Source organism: Rhinopithecus roxellana, chromosome 17 (genome assembly GCF_007565055.1).
Source record: "Rhinopithecus roxellana isolate Shanxi Qingling chromosome 17, ASM756505v1, whole genome shotgun sequence".
Lineage (NCBI taxonomy): Eukaryota > Metazoa > Chordata > Mammalia > Primates > Cercopithecidae > Rhinopithecus > Rhinopithecus roxellana.
The window spans coordinates 93,634,662-93,653,205 of NC_044565.1; the positions used below are offsets into that span (position 1 = coordinate 93,634,662).

Sequence of the window (18,544 nt, forward strand, 5' to 3'; positions counted from 1 at the left end):
TCCTAGCAGACTTAGGGATTGGGTGGCGTGTACTCACAGTACTCACTGAATGGCTGGCAGCTGTTTAACCCTGCCTGCGCCTGCTCAACACCCCTCCCCCACCTCCCAACTCTTTAGCGTTTATGGCTCCATCAGCTGGCCTGCTGTCAGGAATAATTGTCTTGGCTAGAGGTGAAACCACTTGATGGTGAATTTGTTCGTCTGTCTGCTAAAGTGTTGCGCAGCACCTTGGAGGTGCCAGGATAAAACCTGCAAATGCCTGATCCAGAGTTAGGTAGGCAGCAAGAGTGACAGAGAGGCAATCATCAAGAATGGCAAATTAAGAGAGAGAGAGAGAGAGATAGAGAGAGAGAGAGAAAGAAAAAAAGAAAGAAAGAGAGAGAGAACGAACGAACCAACCAAAGAAAGAAAACCATCTGTGCCAGTTGCAAGCTGTATGACCTTGGATAAACCATGATGTCTCTTGGCCTCAGTTTCGTCACGTGCAAAATTAAGGGGGTTGATTTTCTAATGTCTCTTCTAACTCCTAAGACAGCATGTGATGTCTAGGACATTTCAGATTTGTGTTCCTTCCAATTAAATGATACATCTCAGAGATGAATGACCAGGGCAGAGCTCAGATGAATACAAAATGGAATGATTCATGCCCCTGTTCATATGACTTTTCCTGAAAAGTACCACCAGTCTTTGGTGACTTTGATTCCATTGGTTGGTCTCTTCAGCTTAGATGCTAAGGACCAATCCAGTTACTTGTCCATTCTATCTACCCTGGCTCTGGTAATCCACTCTCATTCCTATCAAAGTAAGTGCCACTACACATAATGCCTACTGATTTTGAGTTCCTTAGAGGCAGTAACGATAGGAATTCAAAGAGCAGAGCTGGAGACTCACATTTGACTCTCCTTACCATCTCCCTGGGCATCTTTGTCAAGAAGGAAGGCTTACCCACACTCACTTCCCACAGGCTTTCTCAGTCATCTTGGAGGATTTTGTTTAAACAGATGACCAACTGACCCTCCCCAGGGCAGACCCTCTCCAGACCAGTTGGCACAAGGTGTGTGTGGGGGGGGAGCTCATTGTAAGGACTCCTATCTATAAATGATTGTGAATAGAAATAATGAGGCAAAGGCTTCTCGTCATATTTAGAGGAAAAAGTGGCACAATTCAGTGCAGTCTCAAAGCTTAATTACGGATGTGTGTATGGAGACCGGTAGGCTTCATTATGGCTTAAACTACCACATCCCTACACATTCACACTCTCCTGGAGTGGGGTGCACTGCAGGGCCCAGCAATCACCACGAACAGCACAAGTCAGGGTTACTCCTCCCCATGTCAGACAGCAGAATCGTTCTTTAATCCACCCTGTACCCCATATGTATCTATGGAGCCTACTGAAGCTCCGGAGGGATCTCAGTCAAGTCTCCCTGTACACAGACATACCTTTTTGCCACACCGGATCTCACACCACCGGGACTGGGATGGCTTCCCAAACTAGGTGGGTTTGGAAAGTATTTCCCCCTTCCACCTCAAAAAAGGGCTGGCTGACTGCAGAATTCCAGTACCCGCAAGGCGGGGGTGGGGGTGGGGTGGGGGGGGTGGAGAGACACAAAATCTTAGCCAAGCCCCAAATCATTGCCTTCCTGTGTCTTCTCTCAAGTTGCTTTTCTAAAGCAAAGGTCCAAATGTTGATTTCTCTGCAGATTCCTACGTATCTCTTACACGTAGACAGTTTTAAAGGGGAAAAGAATATATCCCCAAAAGGGAAGGGGGAGAGCACAGAATATTTCAGTTTCTTCCCACTTGGAAATATCTTGTCGTGGATGATGCTACCCCTACCTCCACCTCCCTCCCCCCTCCTTTTTTTTTTTTTTTTTTTTTTTTTTTGAAATATGGACCAAAAAGCTTAAAGTGTTTTCCGTTTCATCAAAGAACATATATTACTTTAGTGGCTCGGTAAAATGTTGGTTTTATGCCCACCCCTTTTCAATCTGCCCATATCTGAGGTGCTCGGGGAAGACGCACAATCGTGAGCAGCTTACGACACTCAGTGAGCAGTAGGTGCCTGTGCAAGCTCGCGCCTCACACTGCCTGGTGGAGAGAAGGAACCCGGGCGCCGCTCGCCGCTTCCCGCGACGCCGCCCGCACCTCCCCGCCGCCCGCCGCCCGCAAAGCATGAGCGAGCCCGCTCTCTGCAGCTGCCCGGGGTGCGAATGGCAGGCTGTCTCCGCGGAGTAAAAGGTGGCGCCGGTCAGTGGTCCTTTCCAATGACGGACATTAACCAGACTGTCAAATCCTGGGGAGTCGCGAGCCCCGAGTTTGGAGTTTTTTTCCCCCACAACGTCACAGTCCGAACTGCAGAGGGAAAGGAAGGCGGCAGGAAGGCGAAGCCCGGGCTCCAGCACGTAGTTGGGAAACTTGCGGGTCCTAGAAGTCGCCTCCCCGCCTCGCCGGCCGCCCTTGCAGCCCCAAGCCCAGCAGCAAAGTGAGACATTGTGCGCCTGCCAGATCCGCCGGCCGCGGACCGGGGCTGCCTCGGAAACACAGAGGGGTCTTCTCTCGCCCTGCATATAATTAGCCTGCACACAAAAGGAGCAGCTGAATGGAGGTTGTCACTCTCTGGAAAAGGGTGGGTAAGACACTTTTTAATTAAATTCTTTCCCGAAGATTTTTTTTTCCTCCCTTTTCTTTGCTGCAGCATCTAACATGGACCAAATCACCATCTCTTTGATCTTTCCGTGGCTGTGAACTTTCTATGCTGCCCAGCTTTCTGCATGCTTAGAGGTGAACGTGTGGTTTTTGGGGAGGGGGGTCCTTCTTTATTTCTATGTATTTATTTGATTTTTTGCCCTTTTCTCCTCCTCCCCCGCTCCCCCTCCCTCGGAATAAAATATGATGTAGATTTCTGACCGAGCGCTTCCAATGGACATTCTCCAGTCTCTCTGGAAAGATTCTCGCTAATGGATTTCCTGCTGCTCGGTCTCTGTCTATACTGGCTGCTGAGGAGGCCCTCGGGGGTGGTCTTGTGTCTGCTGGGGGCCTGCTTTCAGATGCTGCCCGCCGCCCCCAGCGGGTGCCCGCAGCTGTGCCGGTGCGAGGGGCGGCTGCTGTACTGCGAGGCGCTCAACCTCACCGAGGCGCCCCACAACCTGTCCGGCCTGCTGGGCTTGTCCCTGCGCTACAACAGCCTCTCGGAGCTGCGCGCCGGCCAGTTCACGGGGTTAATGCAGCTCACGTGGCTCTATCTGGATCACAATCACATCTGCTCGGTACAGGGGGACGCCTTTCAGAAACTGCGCCGAGTTAAGGAACTCACGCTGAGTTCCAACCAGATCACCCAGCTGCCCAACACCACCTTCCGGCCCATGCCCAACCTGCGCAGCGTGGACCTCTCGTACAACAAGCTGCAGGCGCTCGCGCCCGACCTCTTCCACGGGCTGCGGAAGCTCACCACGCTGCATATGCGGGCCAACGCCATCCAGTTTGTGCCCGTGCGCATCTTCCAGGACTGCCGCAGCCTCAAGTTTCTCGACATCGGATACAATCAGCTCAAGAGTCTGGCGCGCAACTCTTTCGCCGGCTTGTTTAAGCTCACCGAGCTGCACCTCGAGCACAACGACTTGGTCAAGGTGAACTTTGCCCACTTCCCGCGCCTCATCTCCCTGCACTCGCTCTGCCTGCGGAGGAACAAGGTGGCCATTGTGGTCAGCTCGCTGGACTGGGTTTGGAACCTGGAGAAAATGGACTTGTCGGGCAACGAGATCGAGTACATGGAGCCCCATGTGTTCGAGACCGTGCCGCACCTGCAGTCCCTGCAGCTGGACTCCAACCGCCTCAGCTACATCGAGCCCCGGATCCTCAACTCTTGGAAGTCCCTGACAAGCATCACCCTGGCCGGTAACCTGTGGGACTGCGGGCGCAACGTGTGTGCCCTAGCCTCGTGGCTCAGCAACTTCCAGGGGCGCTACGATGGCAACTTGCAGTGCGCCAGCCCGGAGTACGCACAGGGCGAGGACGTCCTGGACGCCGTGTACGCCTTCCACCTGTGCGAGGATGGGGCCGAGCCCACCAGCGGCCACCTGCTCTCGGCCGTCACCAACCGCAGTGATCTGGGGCCCCCTGCCAGCTCGGCCACCACGCTCGCGGACGGCGGGGAGGGGCAGCACGACGGCACATTCGAGCCTGCCACCGTGGCTCTCCCTGGCGGCGAGCACGCCGAGAACGCCGTGCAGATCCACAAGGTAGTCACGGGCACCATGGCCCTCATCTTCTCCTTCCTCATCGTGGTCCTGGTGCTCTACGTGTCCTGGAAGTGTTTCCCAGCCAGCCTCAGGCAGCTCAGACAGTGCTTTGTCACGCAGCGCAGGAAGCAAAAGCAGAAACAGACCATGCATCAGATGGCTGCCATGTCTGCCCAGGAATACTACGTTGATTACAAACCGAACCACATTGAGGGAGCCCTGGTGATCATCAACGAGTATGGCTCGTGTACCTGCCACCAGCAGCCCGCCAGGGAATGCGAGGTGTGATTGTCCCAGTGGCTCTCAACCCATGCGCTACCAAATACGCCTGGGCAGCCGGGATGGGCCGGCGGGCACCAGGCTGGGGTCTCCTTGTCTGTGCTCTGATATGCTCCTTGACTGAAACTTTAAGGGGATCTCTCCCAGAGACTTGACATTTTAGCTTTATTGTGTCTTAAAAACAAAAACGAATTAAAACACAACAAAAAAAAACCCCACCCCACAACCTTCAGGACAGTCTATCTTAAATTTCATATGAGAACTCCTTCCTCCCTTTGAAGATCTGCCCATATTCAGGAATCTGAGAGTGTAAAAAAGGTACCAATCATTGATTTTTTTTTTTTTTTTTTTTTGTAAACTAAAATGTTTAAAATAAAATAGCATTTACAGTTTTTACAGACTGGTGTAACCTAAATGAATTGTTACCTGTGTTACAAGAAAAGCAACAGTTAAAATTTCCTTGGGGGGTGGCGAGGGGAGTTGTCCAGGGGCCAGAAGGAAATTCCAGGAGCAAAGTAGTCAGATTCAATTTGAAATTTTAAAGAAGGGCAAACAAAGCTTATCAGATTAATGACTTATGTTAATTTACTCCACATGAGTAAGGACTGGAAAAAGAAAAACAGCAAGACCCTTTATATTATTGGGGCGAGGACAGTGCAATCTAACCACCTTCAAGCAAGTGAGAGGTGGACTGAGGACTGGGCATCCTTGCTCAGCCTTTAAAGCAGAGAGCATTGCAAATAAATGGCTTTTAAAAGGCAGTGCCAGACAGTTTGTCCTAGGAACACGAAACATTTTTGCACTTAATGTAACCATCTTTCAAATCAACTCAAAATGTAACCATTTTTCAAATCAACTCAAAATCTCATCCCCAAATGCCACCTGTTCTTAATTCTCCTGAGTCTTTGATTCACCAGACTTAGTAGCATTTGTGCCCTTCTTTTACCTCCTGTTAAAGGGAGCCCCTCAGCTCGCTGCTCTGTTTGGTCTGGCTGAGGGGAAGGAGGCAGAATCCTGATATTCAGGACTGAAAGCGGTGCTTCTGGAGCACAGTGCTAAGACTGCAGCAAGCTTAGGTTCCCAGACAGTGACAGCATATTCCTAGTTTCTATGGGGAATGAGGAGAAACGCCTACCTCAGGATGAATGCCTGCAGGGTAATGACTTGTAGCAAGAGACTTTAGGGGCAGAGGTGACAGAGCAGTGATGGGGTGGGGAGAGTGGGAGGAGATAATCATCTGATCCTGTGTTTGCATATTTCTGAGATGGGAATAATTCGTTAAACAGGACAGAAAAGCTACCTCTTCTCAGATTGCCCTTTTGTGTAACGCTTGCTTTCCCTATTTCTTTCTTTTTTCTTTTTTCTGTGTTGGGATTGATGATTGCTCCTTCTCACCCCTCATAGGCTTCCAGGTCCATCATTGAGATTTCAGTTTCTATTCAACTAAAGAGTGAGGAAGTGGTGGTAGTGGCAATTGGTGGGTGCAGAGAAGGGAAGGGGAAGGCTGTGTACATTGGACGGAGGGCTTCTTCATCAGATGATAATTTAAGCAAATGTATGATTGAAATAAACTGTGATGGATGACAGATGCTGAACCAGTGTAGCCCACATCCCTAAGTCTTTCTCTTCCCTCTCTGACACTAAAGACTTGCATCTTTCTGTTTTTGTTTTTCCTTTTTTTTTTTTTTTTTTTTTTTTTGAGAGAGAAGTCCAAATAGCAGGAAGAGGGATGGGGGGATGGGGAACCACACACTGCCATCCCCCAAAATGCAAAATGCAAATGTCTCCAGCTACCAATCTTAGGAGGCAAAATCAGCTTTTTGAAATGCAGAATGGTATCACCAGAAGGTTTCCTTAAACTAAGGGTTGGTGGTAGGTTTCTCTTCTACCTATGGAGAAACCAGTATGCCTAAAAATATTGTTTCTAAGAGTCTCTTTCAAGGTAAATATTTTGCAAATGTCTTTTAAGATGTTAAGCCCTAGGAGACAGCTTCTTACACACACACACACACACACACACACACACACACACACACACACACACACCCCAACACCCCAGCTCATTTTTCCTGACCAGGAAACTTCATCTTGCTTTATTTATACTTAAAACATGACATTATGACACACATCATGCACATGACACCCATTCAGACTGTTAGTGTTCTAGAAGAGAGGTGCTTTGTTTGATAACTTTGAGGAGGGGGTTTTGAATTTAAGCATAATCATTTGGGTTTGCCTTTCTAAATAGCATACCACTCCGAGAGCAGGGGTAGCAGGAACAAGATTCTCTCAGGGATGTGCCTTACCTAAAACCCTACTAAAGCAACCTCCTCTAGAAGACGGCATACCTTTTTTAGAAAAACAAAAAAAAATTGTAGCAACTGAAGCAGGGCTCCTTGGATTCCGTGAACTTAACCATCTCATAGGAAGGCTACAGGAATCCAGTGCCCAAAGCTGCTCTGGCTTGGTGCATTAAAGAGCTAGCTGTGTGGGTGTGCTTATAGGGAAAGCTTTCAGAAGCAAAACCTTCCTGGCAAGCATCAGAACCACAAGTCCCCTCCTACCCTCTAGAAATCTGAATATTGGAAACTGTAGTTTATCTCCTATCGCCAAGACATTTTTATCTTTCACTCTTCTTGTTTCAAGGTGGCCATAAGAAAGAGAGAGAATAATCGTGCTTTGTTTTATGCTACTCCACCCACCCTGCCCATGATTAAATATCATATATGTAGAAGATCTTACGTCCATGCACATTTCATGAAGAACCATTGGAAAGAGGAATCTGCAATCTGGGAACTTAAGAGCAAATGATGACCATAGAAAGCTATGTTCTTACTTTGTGTGTGTGTCTGTATGTTTCTGTGTTGTGTGTCTTTGTAGGCAAGCAAATGTTGTCTACACAAACAGGAATTTAGCTCACATCATTTCATGTCCCTGTGACTCTAGCTCTGGAGATTGGTGGGGGGAGGGGGGAAGGGGGAAAGGCAGGAATAAGGGAAGGTGGTAGTTTTAACTAAGGTTTTGTAACACTTGAAATCTATTCTTTCTCAAATTAATTAATCTTTAAGCTTCAAGAAACTTGCTCTGACCCCTCTAAGCAAACTACTAAGCATTTAAAAGAGAATCTAATTTTTAAAGGTGTAGCACCTTTTTTTATTCTTCCCACAGAGGGTGCTAATCTCATTATCCTGTGCTATCTGAAAAGAACTTTAGGCCACAATTCACGTCTCATTCTGGGCATTGTGATGGATTGACCCTCCATTTGCAGTACCTTCTCAGCTGATTAAAGTTCAGCAGTGGTATTGAGGTTTTTCGAATATTTATATATAAAAAAAAGTCTTTTCACATGACAAATGATGCTCTCACACCAGTCTTAGCCCTAGTAGATTTTTAGGCTGGACCAGAGGCAGCAGATTAAATGAGACCTGTCCTTTGCTGTACTCAGAAAAAAAAGGCAGTCGCTATGCTCAGATCGTAGTCTTGATATTAATAGTTGAGACCACCTACCCACAATGCAGCCCATACTCCCAAGACTACAAAGTTGCCATCACAAAGAAAAGGTTATTCCAGTAAAAGGAAATAATTTTCTAAACAATTTAAAAATATTCTTCTGAACTTATCAAAGTATAAGAGTGCCCTGCCTTTTCTCTCTGCTTTCAAGAAGGCAGACATTTGGTATGATTTAACATCAACAACACATTTACGAGTGTGTGTAAGTAATCAGAGGGGCAAATGCCACTTGTTATTCCTCCCAAGTTTTCCAAGCAAGTACACACAGATCTCTGTAGGATTAGGGGCCACTTGTGTTTCTGGCTTACTTTAGTAGACTTGTCAGCAAGTTTGATGCATAGTCTATCTGACATGGCCCAGTAGAAGAGGGCATTGATGGATCACATGAGACGGTAAAAGAAACATCATCACATAGAAAATTATCAAAGAAGCAGGAATTATATCTGTTTTGGAGAAATTATATCATAATGTTTCAGGGTAGTCAAACATCAATCATCTCCTCTAGACGAGTGGTGATGTTAGTTGATTTGGATCTGCCATTGACAGAATGTCAAATAAAAAGGAATTAGCTAGAATATGACCATTAAATAGGCTTCTGAAATATATACACACACTCCTACCTCTCAGTCTATCTCTGTATATATAACAGCACACACACAAACATGCACACACACATATGTGTGTGTATATACATATGTATGTATAAAACCACATATAACCACACACACATACATATATAACCATACACACACACACACACGTGCGCGCGCACGTGCAGGCAGGTGACCACATTATGTAACTACCTTCTAGCACTAATTACCCTAATACTTTCTTCTTCATAATCAAACTTTTATTCAATACTTTCTTCTTCATAATCAAACTTTTATTCAGGAAAGGATCTGATAAAATAAGTGACAGTTTAGATATAAAGGACTGATATGGCTGATGGTATTTTCAGGCATTAATGAGTAGGTAGATGCTTTGCAGGCTGGAGAACTTCTGGGCTCCTTATGCCACAGCAGAGTGTAACCTGCTGTCTAGTGGGAAGAGCCAGCAAATGGGAATATATTTTTTGAGAGTATTTTCCACCTCAGGGTTAAGAAATATATTTTTCCACTAAAGAATGCTCTACTCTGATTTTTATTTTCTTTTCTGGGATTCAGGAGGCAAAATTCTTACTTCTGATTGGGCACCATCTCCTGGCCTTGCTCAACTGGACACAATTTCTGAAGACTTTTGCTTTTTTACTCAAAGTGAAGGGACTGGCTATTGCATTCTTACAGTTTAGACAAAGATATAAATGAGATGGAGAAATACAATTTACTGAGTGGTCACTACTACGGTGCCTTTATCTAGATCACAATAAGTGAGGGAGGTGCCAGCAACCTTATCTTCACATGAATAACTTGAGGCTTACAGAGGTCAGGTATATTGTGCAAAGTCACCCAGCTAGTGATTGGAAGCACCGTGATGTGCTGATTGACTTGGTGGCCTTTTCACTACACCCTGTTTCTTTATTCCTTGAATGGTTGCCCCTCCACCCCTGCATGTAACAAAGAGCCTAGAACTAGACTGGGAACAGGACACATGCTCAACATATTCTTGTTGAATGCCATGGTCACAATGCTCAAATCCAGGAATTCTGACCATGACTTGTTTGCTCTGGTCACTGGTAATAGGGCAATGCAGGACTCTGCCAATAGAGGAGACTTCTCCAGGGTTCCAGAAGAAAGGGCCAGTACATTCAGTCCAACCCCTTAAAATAGAATTTTAGATTCAGAGAGAGTAAAGTATAGACATCCATATGTTATTGTCAGGGATTTATCTGCATTTCTTCCTTCGTGATTAAATGGATCATGTGTCTATGGTAATGGTTCTCAACCAGGGGCAAATTTGCCACCCAGTGGACATTTACTTGTTTGTGTCTGGAGACATTTTACATTTTTATGCATGGGTGAAGTGGTGCTACTGGTATCCAGTGGGCAGAAGTACGGATACTGTGAAACATCCTACAAGCGAAGGACATCCCCTACGTCAAATAATTATTTGACCTAAAATGTCAAGAGTGCTGAAGCTAACATTGCTGCTTCACGATGGAAAGTAATGGTGCTGTGCTTCAGTTTTGCATGGAGTGGTCTTACTTCTGAGTTAGCTTTAGATTTACCTAGACTTATTCCCTTTAAGTCTTTCTCTTGCCAGGTAACTGGAAATCTAAATTAATAGCCGTTAGGTTCGTTGATAATCAGCAAAAGGGCCTATAGTTAACACATGCTTCTCAAAGAACATATGGCAAAACTTAAATTAACTAGGACAAAACTAGTCAGAACCCTCAATTGACCCACTTTTTCTTTAGCAATACCTCATTTAGGAAACAGGAAAAAAAAAATCAAGTTAACAGTGGAGATTTAATTAACAAGAAGGAAAATGAGAAACTTGATATTCCTTCCAGGAGGGGTTCTGCAGTCTGAACAAATCCAATCCACCAGCCTGTGCCTTCTTCTTCCCCAACCAAAACTGTAATGTATGTGAGGTGGTGATGAACCTCTATTTTAAAAATCAGTGTACTAAAAAATAAATGCTTGAGGGGATAGATAGCTCATTTTCCATGATGTAATTATTACACATTGCATGCCTCTATCAAAATATCTCATGTACCCCATAAATTTATGCATCTACTATGTACTCACAATAATTTTTTAAAAAACTAAAAAAAAAAAAAAAAAAGCTAGAAAAAAGTCAGTGTGCTCAGTGTAGTGAGTAGGGTGGACATATTTAGGGAAATGATCTCAGTCCTTAGAAACAGGATGGTCTAGAGATACAAGAATTGCAAACTGAAATCCATCTGGGGACACACAGGCAACACAGATGAGTGAGGTTCATGGGTAGATGAAATTATAAGGAACTGGAGAATTCACTTAAAAGAATATAATTCACATTTGACTGGTTCTGGTTAATCAGAACATTTCTACAGGGCAGGTCAAGTAACTGCTCTGGAAGAAATAGGGTCTAGAAGTCAGGAATCATCATCTTTAGACATAGTACTGTTATTTATATGACTGGGATCATCTGTTAATCACCTTACTGCAATTGGTCTCTGTCTCTACTTTAGATGGATTCATCTAGGTATTCCCTAAGAAACTTTCCAGTTTGGGGCTTCTATTTTACCATTTGTTTCCCCACAATAAAACTTGAAACAAAAGTAGTTTTCAAGACAGTGTCACTTAACCAGAAAATTAAAATTCCCCTGAATTCCTTTTCCCCCAGACATTCTGATTCATCAGGCTTGCCTGAATATGAATGAGCAGATATAGGTTAAAAAAAATTCAGTGAGAGTCAGGGGCTTCAGAGAGGTAGGTGGACATGCTGGAAAACAGATGAGAAGATGAGAAAGCTCAGGCATGTGTGGGTGGGAAAACTGGGTTTTTAGAATGTGCAGGAAGAGATGAAAGGGAATCCTAAAGAGGAGACACACACTCACCCGCACATGAGACCTGAGACACAGGGATGTGCCGTGAAGTAGCCCCCTAACCACAAAAAAAATAAATTAATTAATTAAAAAAAAATTGTTCAGGACTCTAAACATGACATACTACATTGTAAATGGCCACAATGGATATTAGGAGTTGAGAGACCTTTCTAGTAAAATGGGTTGTGGGATGGGAGGGAAAGAGAGAGAAAGAGAGATTGAGAAGAAGAAAAGGCAAGGTGGGGGAAGGAGATGAGAGAAGAGAACAAAACAAAACAGAAAGAAAAAAGAAAAAGAGAGGAAGAGGAGAGAGTTTCAAGATCTGTGTTTTATGCTACTCAAGTCATCATAAGTAGCTGTGATTACACTGATTCCTCAATCCTTTTCAATCATTTCTTTATTCTGGTCTACCAGGTTAGCTATTTGTCTGTTCTCAATGTAATGTCACAAAGTTATTTTCCCTTGTGTTATGAGAAGAAGGAATTCATTCTCTAGCTGCATCTTATTTCTCTATTGCTCAGCTAGGAGAGTGCTTGTCAACCCTGGCTGCACACTGGAACCAGTTGGAGCCTCAATAAATACTGACTCCTGGGCCCCACCCTCAAGAGATTGTGAGTTAACTGGTCTGGGGTGTGGCCTTGGTGAAGAGAATTATTATTATTATTATTACTTTTAAGCTTCCCAGGTGATTCCAAAGTTCAGCCAAGGCTGAGAAGCACTGAGCTAGCGGGTCGCCTACCCACAGCATGGACAACTCAACAATCTACAAGATCCAAAAGTCTGACTGCAGCTCTTTAAAAATACATGGCGGGCTGGTGCCTAGGCTCCATGGGGTCAGGTTACAAGGGCTACATGGCAGGGAGAAGGGAGTCACCTTCCCACATCCCTGCCATTGACTCCATCTGGTGGCACTGATAGAAGAAAGACGTGCAAGCATCGGTGTACTTAGAATTAGTCTCTGAGCACTCTATAGTTTACAAAGTGCTGTTTAGAATTATTCTTATATTTGTTTTTATTCTCCCAATAATTTCAGAAGGCAGACAAAAACTTGTCCAATTTTTAAGACAAGAAGACTCAATGTGAAAAGGTTCAGTAGCTTGCCCAAGGTCATTGTTACTGCTGGGCTGGCACTGAGAAATGCCTCCTCTAAACTCTGGGTCTTTCCTCCTCTACCACCTTCCTTTCCTTCTCTAATTGGTTGTGTCATTATAAGGTAAAGCTAGTCCTGCTCAAAATATACAAATCAATAACTCCTTTAGGAGGATTCCTGGAAAACTCATTGCACACAGGCTCCTACACCTCCTCCAACTGGAGTCTTGCAGTTACAAAGTTTGACATCATAGTTTCACCACTGCCCTTCTGTGTCTCCACCCCATTCCCAAGCCTGACACTCTTTTCTTTGTCATAGGAGAATCCATGACACCCAGGAGACAGCCAAATAGGCATCAATTCTTTCCAAATACCCCTAACACCAAAACATTCCCTTCCCACTCAGTCTACTGCATCCATAGATTTGCCACCAGCTCTTCCAAGAATGTAAACACTAAATCCTAGTAGGACACTGATCGGTGCAGTGGTGATAATTCTACTCCGGGGATTTTTGCGATGTAAACAAGGATTTTTAGGGAAAATAACCAAAGGGAATCACTCTAATGCTGGAATTTCATTTCAATTTTACTTAAACAGACGGTGGCATACATTTGGCCAGGACATCCGACCTTGTTCCCCTTAAATGAAACAACACAAGTGAATGCCCACTTATAAGAGCAGATTCGTCAACAGTTTATGGGGTTTAAAGTAAGACCGGGATAAAGATTGGATCTTCTGTCATATTTTACCTCCTTAAACCAAAGTCCTCTTTAAAAATCACATATTTTTAGATGTTCACCATCAGCATATTTATCCTCAGTGAAGAACTCAATATTGCAAACTATGTGTAGCAGGGATCTCCATCTCAGAGATATTGTAGGAAGCCTTCAGTAAAAGTGAGATGGCTCAGCAGTGCACAGAGCTGGATTAGTCTGCCACAGAAAGGTCTGGAAAGCCAAGTTACACACAATTAATGGAACAATGCAACAATCTGTCTTCAGCTGGCCAAAGCAATTCTGTCATTTGTCCCTCAGCTGCAGAACAACCACTCACTCTATTATTTTGCCTCACTGTCTCTGCTCCATAGTGATTTCATTTATAGTGAAATCTATATTTCCCTGCAACTGAGACTGTGTTTCTTTATTTTTAAAAAATTTTTATTCTAAAAATAATGGGACTTCTCAGAATGCAGCAGCACTGCTTTGCTGTCCAGGTCATTTTTTAATCTGAGTGTTTCATATTGATCCTTTTTGCATATTATTTCAAAAATCATAAAGGTACATAAAAAAAGAGCAAACATGCTGTAGGAAAGAAAAGGAGAAGCTACATTATAACTGAAATGCCACTAAAGATAACATATCACTCAGATGCCTTTAACTTCTGATTATATTGCTCAACTCATTCAATCAAAGTAGCACAACATTTCTTGTTCAGAGCTTAAGTCAACATTTGTGGAGTGAACAATAGAACCATTTAACTTGTAAATGATTGCTGCTGTGAAGGTGAGGCATTCTCAAGAGGACTGTGTTGGCATAGGCCTATCAGACTCACCATGAGAGTATGCAGAAGAGGCCTCCACTTCTTCCTGATCCATTTATGAAATGTGACCCCCACCTATAGGAGTGTTAATCATATATTTTACTTACTAGGTGCCTGGCAACCTGCTACATCCTCAAGATTTTCTCATTTAAGCCCTGCAAAAAGGTTTCATCCCTCCTTGCTCAGAGTAGTATTAGCATGCTCCCTTTACAAACAGGTAAACTGAGGTCTGGCAGGGGGTCAACAACTTGCCCAAGGTCACTTACCATGGTAGGATGATGTGTCAAGGGAGACACATTCCTTGGGTTCAAATTGTGGCTAAGTGACTTTGGCAAGGCACTTAACCTTTCTGATCCTCAGTTCCTTCATCCATAAAATGAACATAGGGTTGTTATAAGAATCAAGCCCATTGTTATTGAGACTGAAAGGAGTTATTCCTTATAAAGTGCTTAGAATGGTGTCTGGCATATGGCAAGTACTAGATAAGTGTTTTCTAAATAAAATATAAATAGAACAAGGTCACATAGCCAGTAAAGGGTTGAATCCGGGTGTAACCAGGATTGTCATCCTGCAAAGCTAGGCTATCACCATTTTCTTCTGTGATAGGACAAGACTCAAAAACCTGAATTCCTGAAGGCTCTGGGTCTAAAAGAGGGATATGGAGGCAGTGAAGTCTGGAGTTGCAAAGACTACACATGGTTTCCTTCCCAGCTTTCTAACTGGCCAGACCTCAGCCCATATACCACTCACTGACTTTGTTCTGGTTCTTTAGTGGCTTGGCTTTACCACTGTGGTCTGGCAGCCCTGGTGAACCTAATCCTGAAATACACGTGGCCATGTGCACACACATTCGTGCACACATATCTTCCAGTTTTCATAGGAGCTGAAGGCTAGCGGCCAGCTACGTGGGCCTTCTGGTGATGTGGCAAAACTCATTCCCCCATCTGAGCTGTTTGCTATCTGTAATCAATTCCTGGAGGTGAAAAGCTGCTACCCGGCTTGCAATTGTTATCCAACTCCCAAACTCTTATTTAATATTGGCAATATTAAATCATACTGGCCCCTGGGACACTAAGCATACATCTTCAGCTGAAACAGATTTGCTGGCGTTTATTTAAAGAAGCTTTTTATTTGTGTACTCACAGCCATAGTTGGATGCTGCTCAAGTAAATTTAACAAATGATGAAGTACCCATCTGAGGTTGACCCTTTCTCCTGGCAGAGGAGGTCCTGTATCAAGAGGCAAACTCCATGTCCCAGCTTTGACATTAATTTGCTCCTGGCCCTTGAGCAAGTCAGTTCCACTTGTCCAGAACTTTCTTTCTTGTGTCTATAGTGGTGAATTCTGGCTTTCCTTCTGGTTCTCCAATTTATTAGGCAGGGTATGAAGTTAAGGAGGAGAAAATAAAAGTAAGAGTAACTTTCCATACATTCTCCTTTGCTATCACTTATCAACAGGCAGAGCAATGAACTTCCCCAAAGGGAAAGACTCCAATGTCTTCAGAGATCTACCACATCCCATAAGGAAAAGCTATGTTTGGTCAGACGGAACATTCTCTTTTGCAACTAAGGAATTGAGATACCAAAAGTTGAATGTGTTTCAAGCCACACCTTGTTCTTTGGGATTCACTCACAGAATAATTAAAGCACGCTCTATCTGAGCTTTGGCCAGAAATATTGGGAATACTTTGGCGGTAGTGAAACCTCAATACTTGAATCTATACTACCAGGGGATGTTAGAGCTGTTGGGAAATTGAGGACGCCTTCAATTTAGTGTTTTATGTCTTTGCTGGCTTGTTTTATTGTTTGTTTTCTACCCTCCCTTCATTTTTTCTTTCCCTCCCTCCATCCTTCCTTCCTTCTTTTCTTTTTACTGAATTTATAGTTATGAGCTACACCAGTCATTCACAACAAGAGCAAAATGGCACTGAGGGAGCAAACACTGTTTCTTATGTGAGTGAAATAAATTTTACTAATTTTTGGCATAAAGCATAGATATACATATAGTACATAAACAGATATACAACATATCTATGGTATTAAGATTTCAGGGAGTGGGAGTAATTAGGAAAAAGAAATGCCTAAATAGTATGTTCTAGGCGGGGGTGAGGAAAGAAAAAAAAATGACTGGGAAACACTGAGCTAGATAATGATTACAATGGGAGAGAAAAAAACAGCAAAAAGTGAAAGCATCACGGGAACCCCAAAAAGCATCACGGGAACCTCACCAGCCTCACCATGGTGAGGTTCCCGTGATGCTTTTACTTTTTGCTGTCTTTTTCTCCCACATGGTAATCACTGGGGAAGAAATGAGAAGGTCAAGGAAGTTTGGGTACTTCAGTATTCAAAACCAGGACTGAGACTATTTGGACAGGTTCATATGAGGGACTTTGTCTTATCAGCTCCTTCTGCACTCAACACATCCCAGAGTTGTCTTTATTTGGAGGATTCATGATGTACTAAAAAACTATCTGGTGGGGAATTAATCAGACAGAGCTTCTGCCATTTGCTGGCTTAGATAAATCAGCACTTTTCTGGACCGCAATTCCCTTGTCTATAAAATTCAGAAAACAATCCCTGCTCAGCCTGCTTCACAAGGATCTGGTAAAGATCAAATGAGATCATGTGAGTGACAGAACTTCAAAAGCTGTGAGGTCCTACGCAAAGATTTAAGGCAGTGGGAGGAGAGTGGTGAGAACCCGAACTGTGTGGTTGGCCCCTCACACAGAATGACTTTTGAGGGCCACATCCTTAAACTCTTCTCCACAGGGATTTAAATTCCTGCTCTTGGTCACTGCTCTGAATTAAGTCCTTCATGACTCTGTCATCCGTAGCAGGGAGCAGGGAGATAAGTACACCATTGGCTTCTTATTAGGAAGAAGGCCCTCCTGTCAGTTGACTTTTTTCCCTACTATATAACACATTCTGACCCAAGTGGGGGCCTTAGGCAGTCACTAGTGTGACTCTGTGAACCTGTGTGTCCACATCTGCAAAATGGTCATATCAGTGGCTGCCTTGCTGGTTTTTAGGAAGATTATCAGAGAGCATGTGTGCGTTGAGTCGGCCAAATTGCTGGCCAGTAGTACATTCTCAATCAGAATTAGTCCCACCCCTGCCCCATCACCACAGTAGAGTGACATGTTATGTTTACAAAAATAGCCTCAGGGGAAATGTGGATGGCATTGGGAGCAATTCGTTCCCAGAAGCAGAAGCTAAGAAGAGGATTTAAGAAGTTTATTGAATGAGAACACTAAATTAGTAATATAAAAATTATCTCTAAAGAGGCGAGAACTGGAGTAGAGATTAGTAGGGCACATAATATTGCAGAATAATTAGTAAACAGGATGAAGAATAGCACCCTCTCTGTTAGTCAATGGCAGCTGGAATGTTAAGAGGGAAGTTACAAAGATCCCTTACACCACTACAGATGCTCTGACACTTGCCTCAGGTAACTGCCTTTTATTTATTTATTTATTTATTTATTTATTTATTTATTTATTTATTTATTTTAATATAATGGTTCTTCCCAGTTCTGTCAACAGATTCAGTTCCCAGTCCTCCTTCTCTGAGCAGACCTCTCATCCACAGCATATACCTGCTAGATCTTCTAAAAGCTAACATGGAGACTTCTGGAAGAAGGTGGGAGAGAAGTCCATCTCGGCTTAATTAACCATGTATCGCGTCATATTACTCCCATCTTAAAAGTGCACCCGTTGTTTTTCTGAGCCCTCACACAAAGGCTACTACTGTGGTCTCATATCTGTCAGCCCTTAAGAAACACCGTTCTTGGACCTCACAGCCAAGCAGCCCTGAACTGCAGCAAAATCCAGCAACACATTCAGCAGCAAGCAGCCTGCTGAGCTCCACTGGTTTATCCAGGGCTACCAACCCCAAAGAACTGGGATGAAAGCAGATGTGAGAGAGGAAAAAGATCTGTTTTTGTTTTATTTTCTACCAGGCCCAGCTCTTTGTTGGGGGGGAAAAAAAGAAGAAAAATCGAGCTCCAAGCTGGTGCCCTGCCAAGCTTCCTCCCCTCCCTTCCTAGTCCAAGCACTCCACCGTCTGTGCAGACTGCATAACAGCAATTTCTGGAAACAGGCTGAAGAATCTGGGCCAGTCCAGAGGCAGTGGATTCCTGGTTTTTGTGTGGTGGGGTTTTAGGAATTTTATTTTTCACCTTAATTCTTTCAACAACTGCCAGCTGTTTGAAGCACATCCGTTATCAACAGCTTCTGTTTGTAAAATGTGACTGAAGGTATCCTCTCCAGAGGAATTCCTGAATCTTCTCTGTTGTTCAATGCTTTCACTGACAGTTTGGCTCAAAAAGTATGAGTGTGGTAAATATTAAAGAATGTTAATACAAATGTGATGAAACACCTAGGGATCTTTTTTTTTTCTTCCTCCAAATTCTGCTTTGCTCACTA

At 43.9% G+C, this 18,544-nt stretch overlaps 2 protein-coding genes across 9 annotated transcripts in view; one reads left to right on the plus strand and one right to left on the minus strand.

The window, feature by feature from the left end:
- CTNNA2 (catenin alpha 2) overlaps positions 1–18,544 on the minus strand; it is a 1,154,891-nt gene that overhangs the window by 351,752 nt on the left and 784,595 nt on the right. For 2 of the 8 annotated variants that reach the window (XM_030921685.1, XM_030921683.1), the window contains exon 1: positions 1,441–1,680. The exons of the other annotated variants lie outside the window; for them this stretch is intronic. The gene's annotated coding sequence lies outside the window, so the exon portion shown is untranslated. Of the gene's footprint in view, positions 1–1,440; positions 1,681–18,544 lie in introns of those variants that run through there. 8 annotated transcript variants of the gene reach the window in all.
- LRRTM1 (leucine rich repeat transmembrane neuronal 1) lies at positions 2,040–4,909 on the plus strand. The gene is made up of 2 exons (XM_010366933.2): positions 2,040–2,626; positions 2,899–4,909. The coding sequence occupies exon 2, from the start codon at positions 2,958–2,960 to the stop codon at positions 4,524–4,526; it is 1,569 nt and encodes a 522-aa protein (XP_010365235.1). The 5' UTR covers positions 2,040–2,626; positions 2,899–2,957; the 3' UTR covers positions 4,527–4,909.

Coding starts and splice junctions, on each gene's coding strand:
- LRRTM1 (XM_010366933.2), top strand. CDS start 2,958: ATGGATTTCCTGCTGCTCGGTCTCTGTCTATACTGGCTGCTGAGGAGG.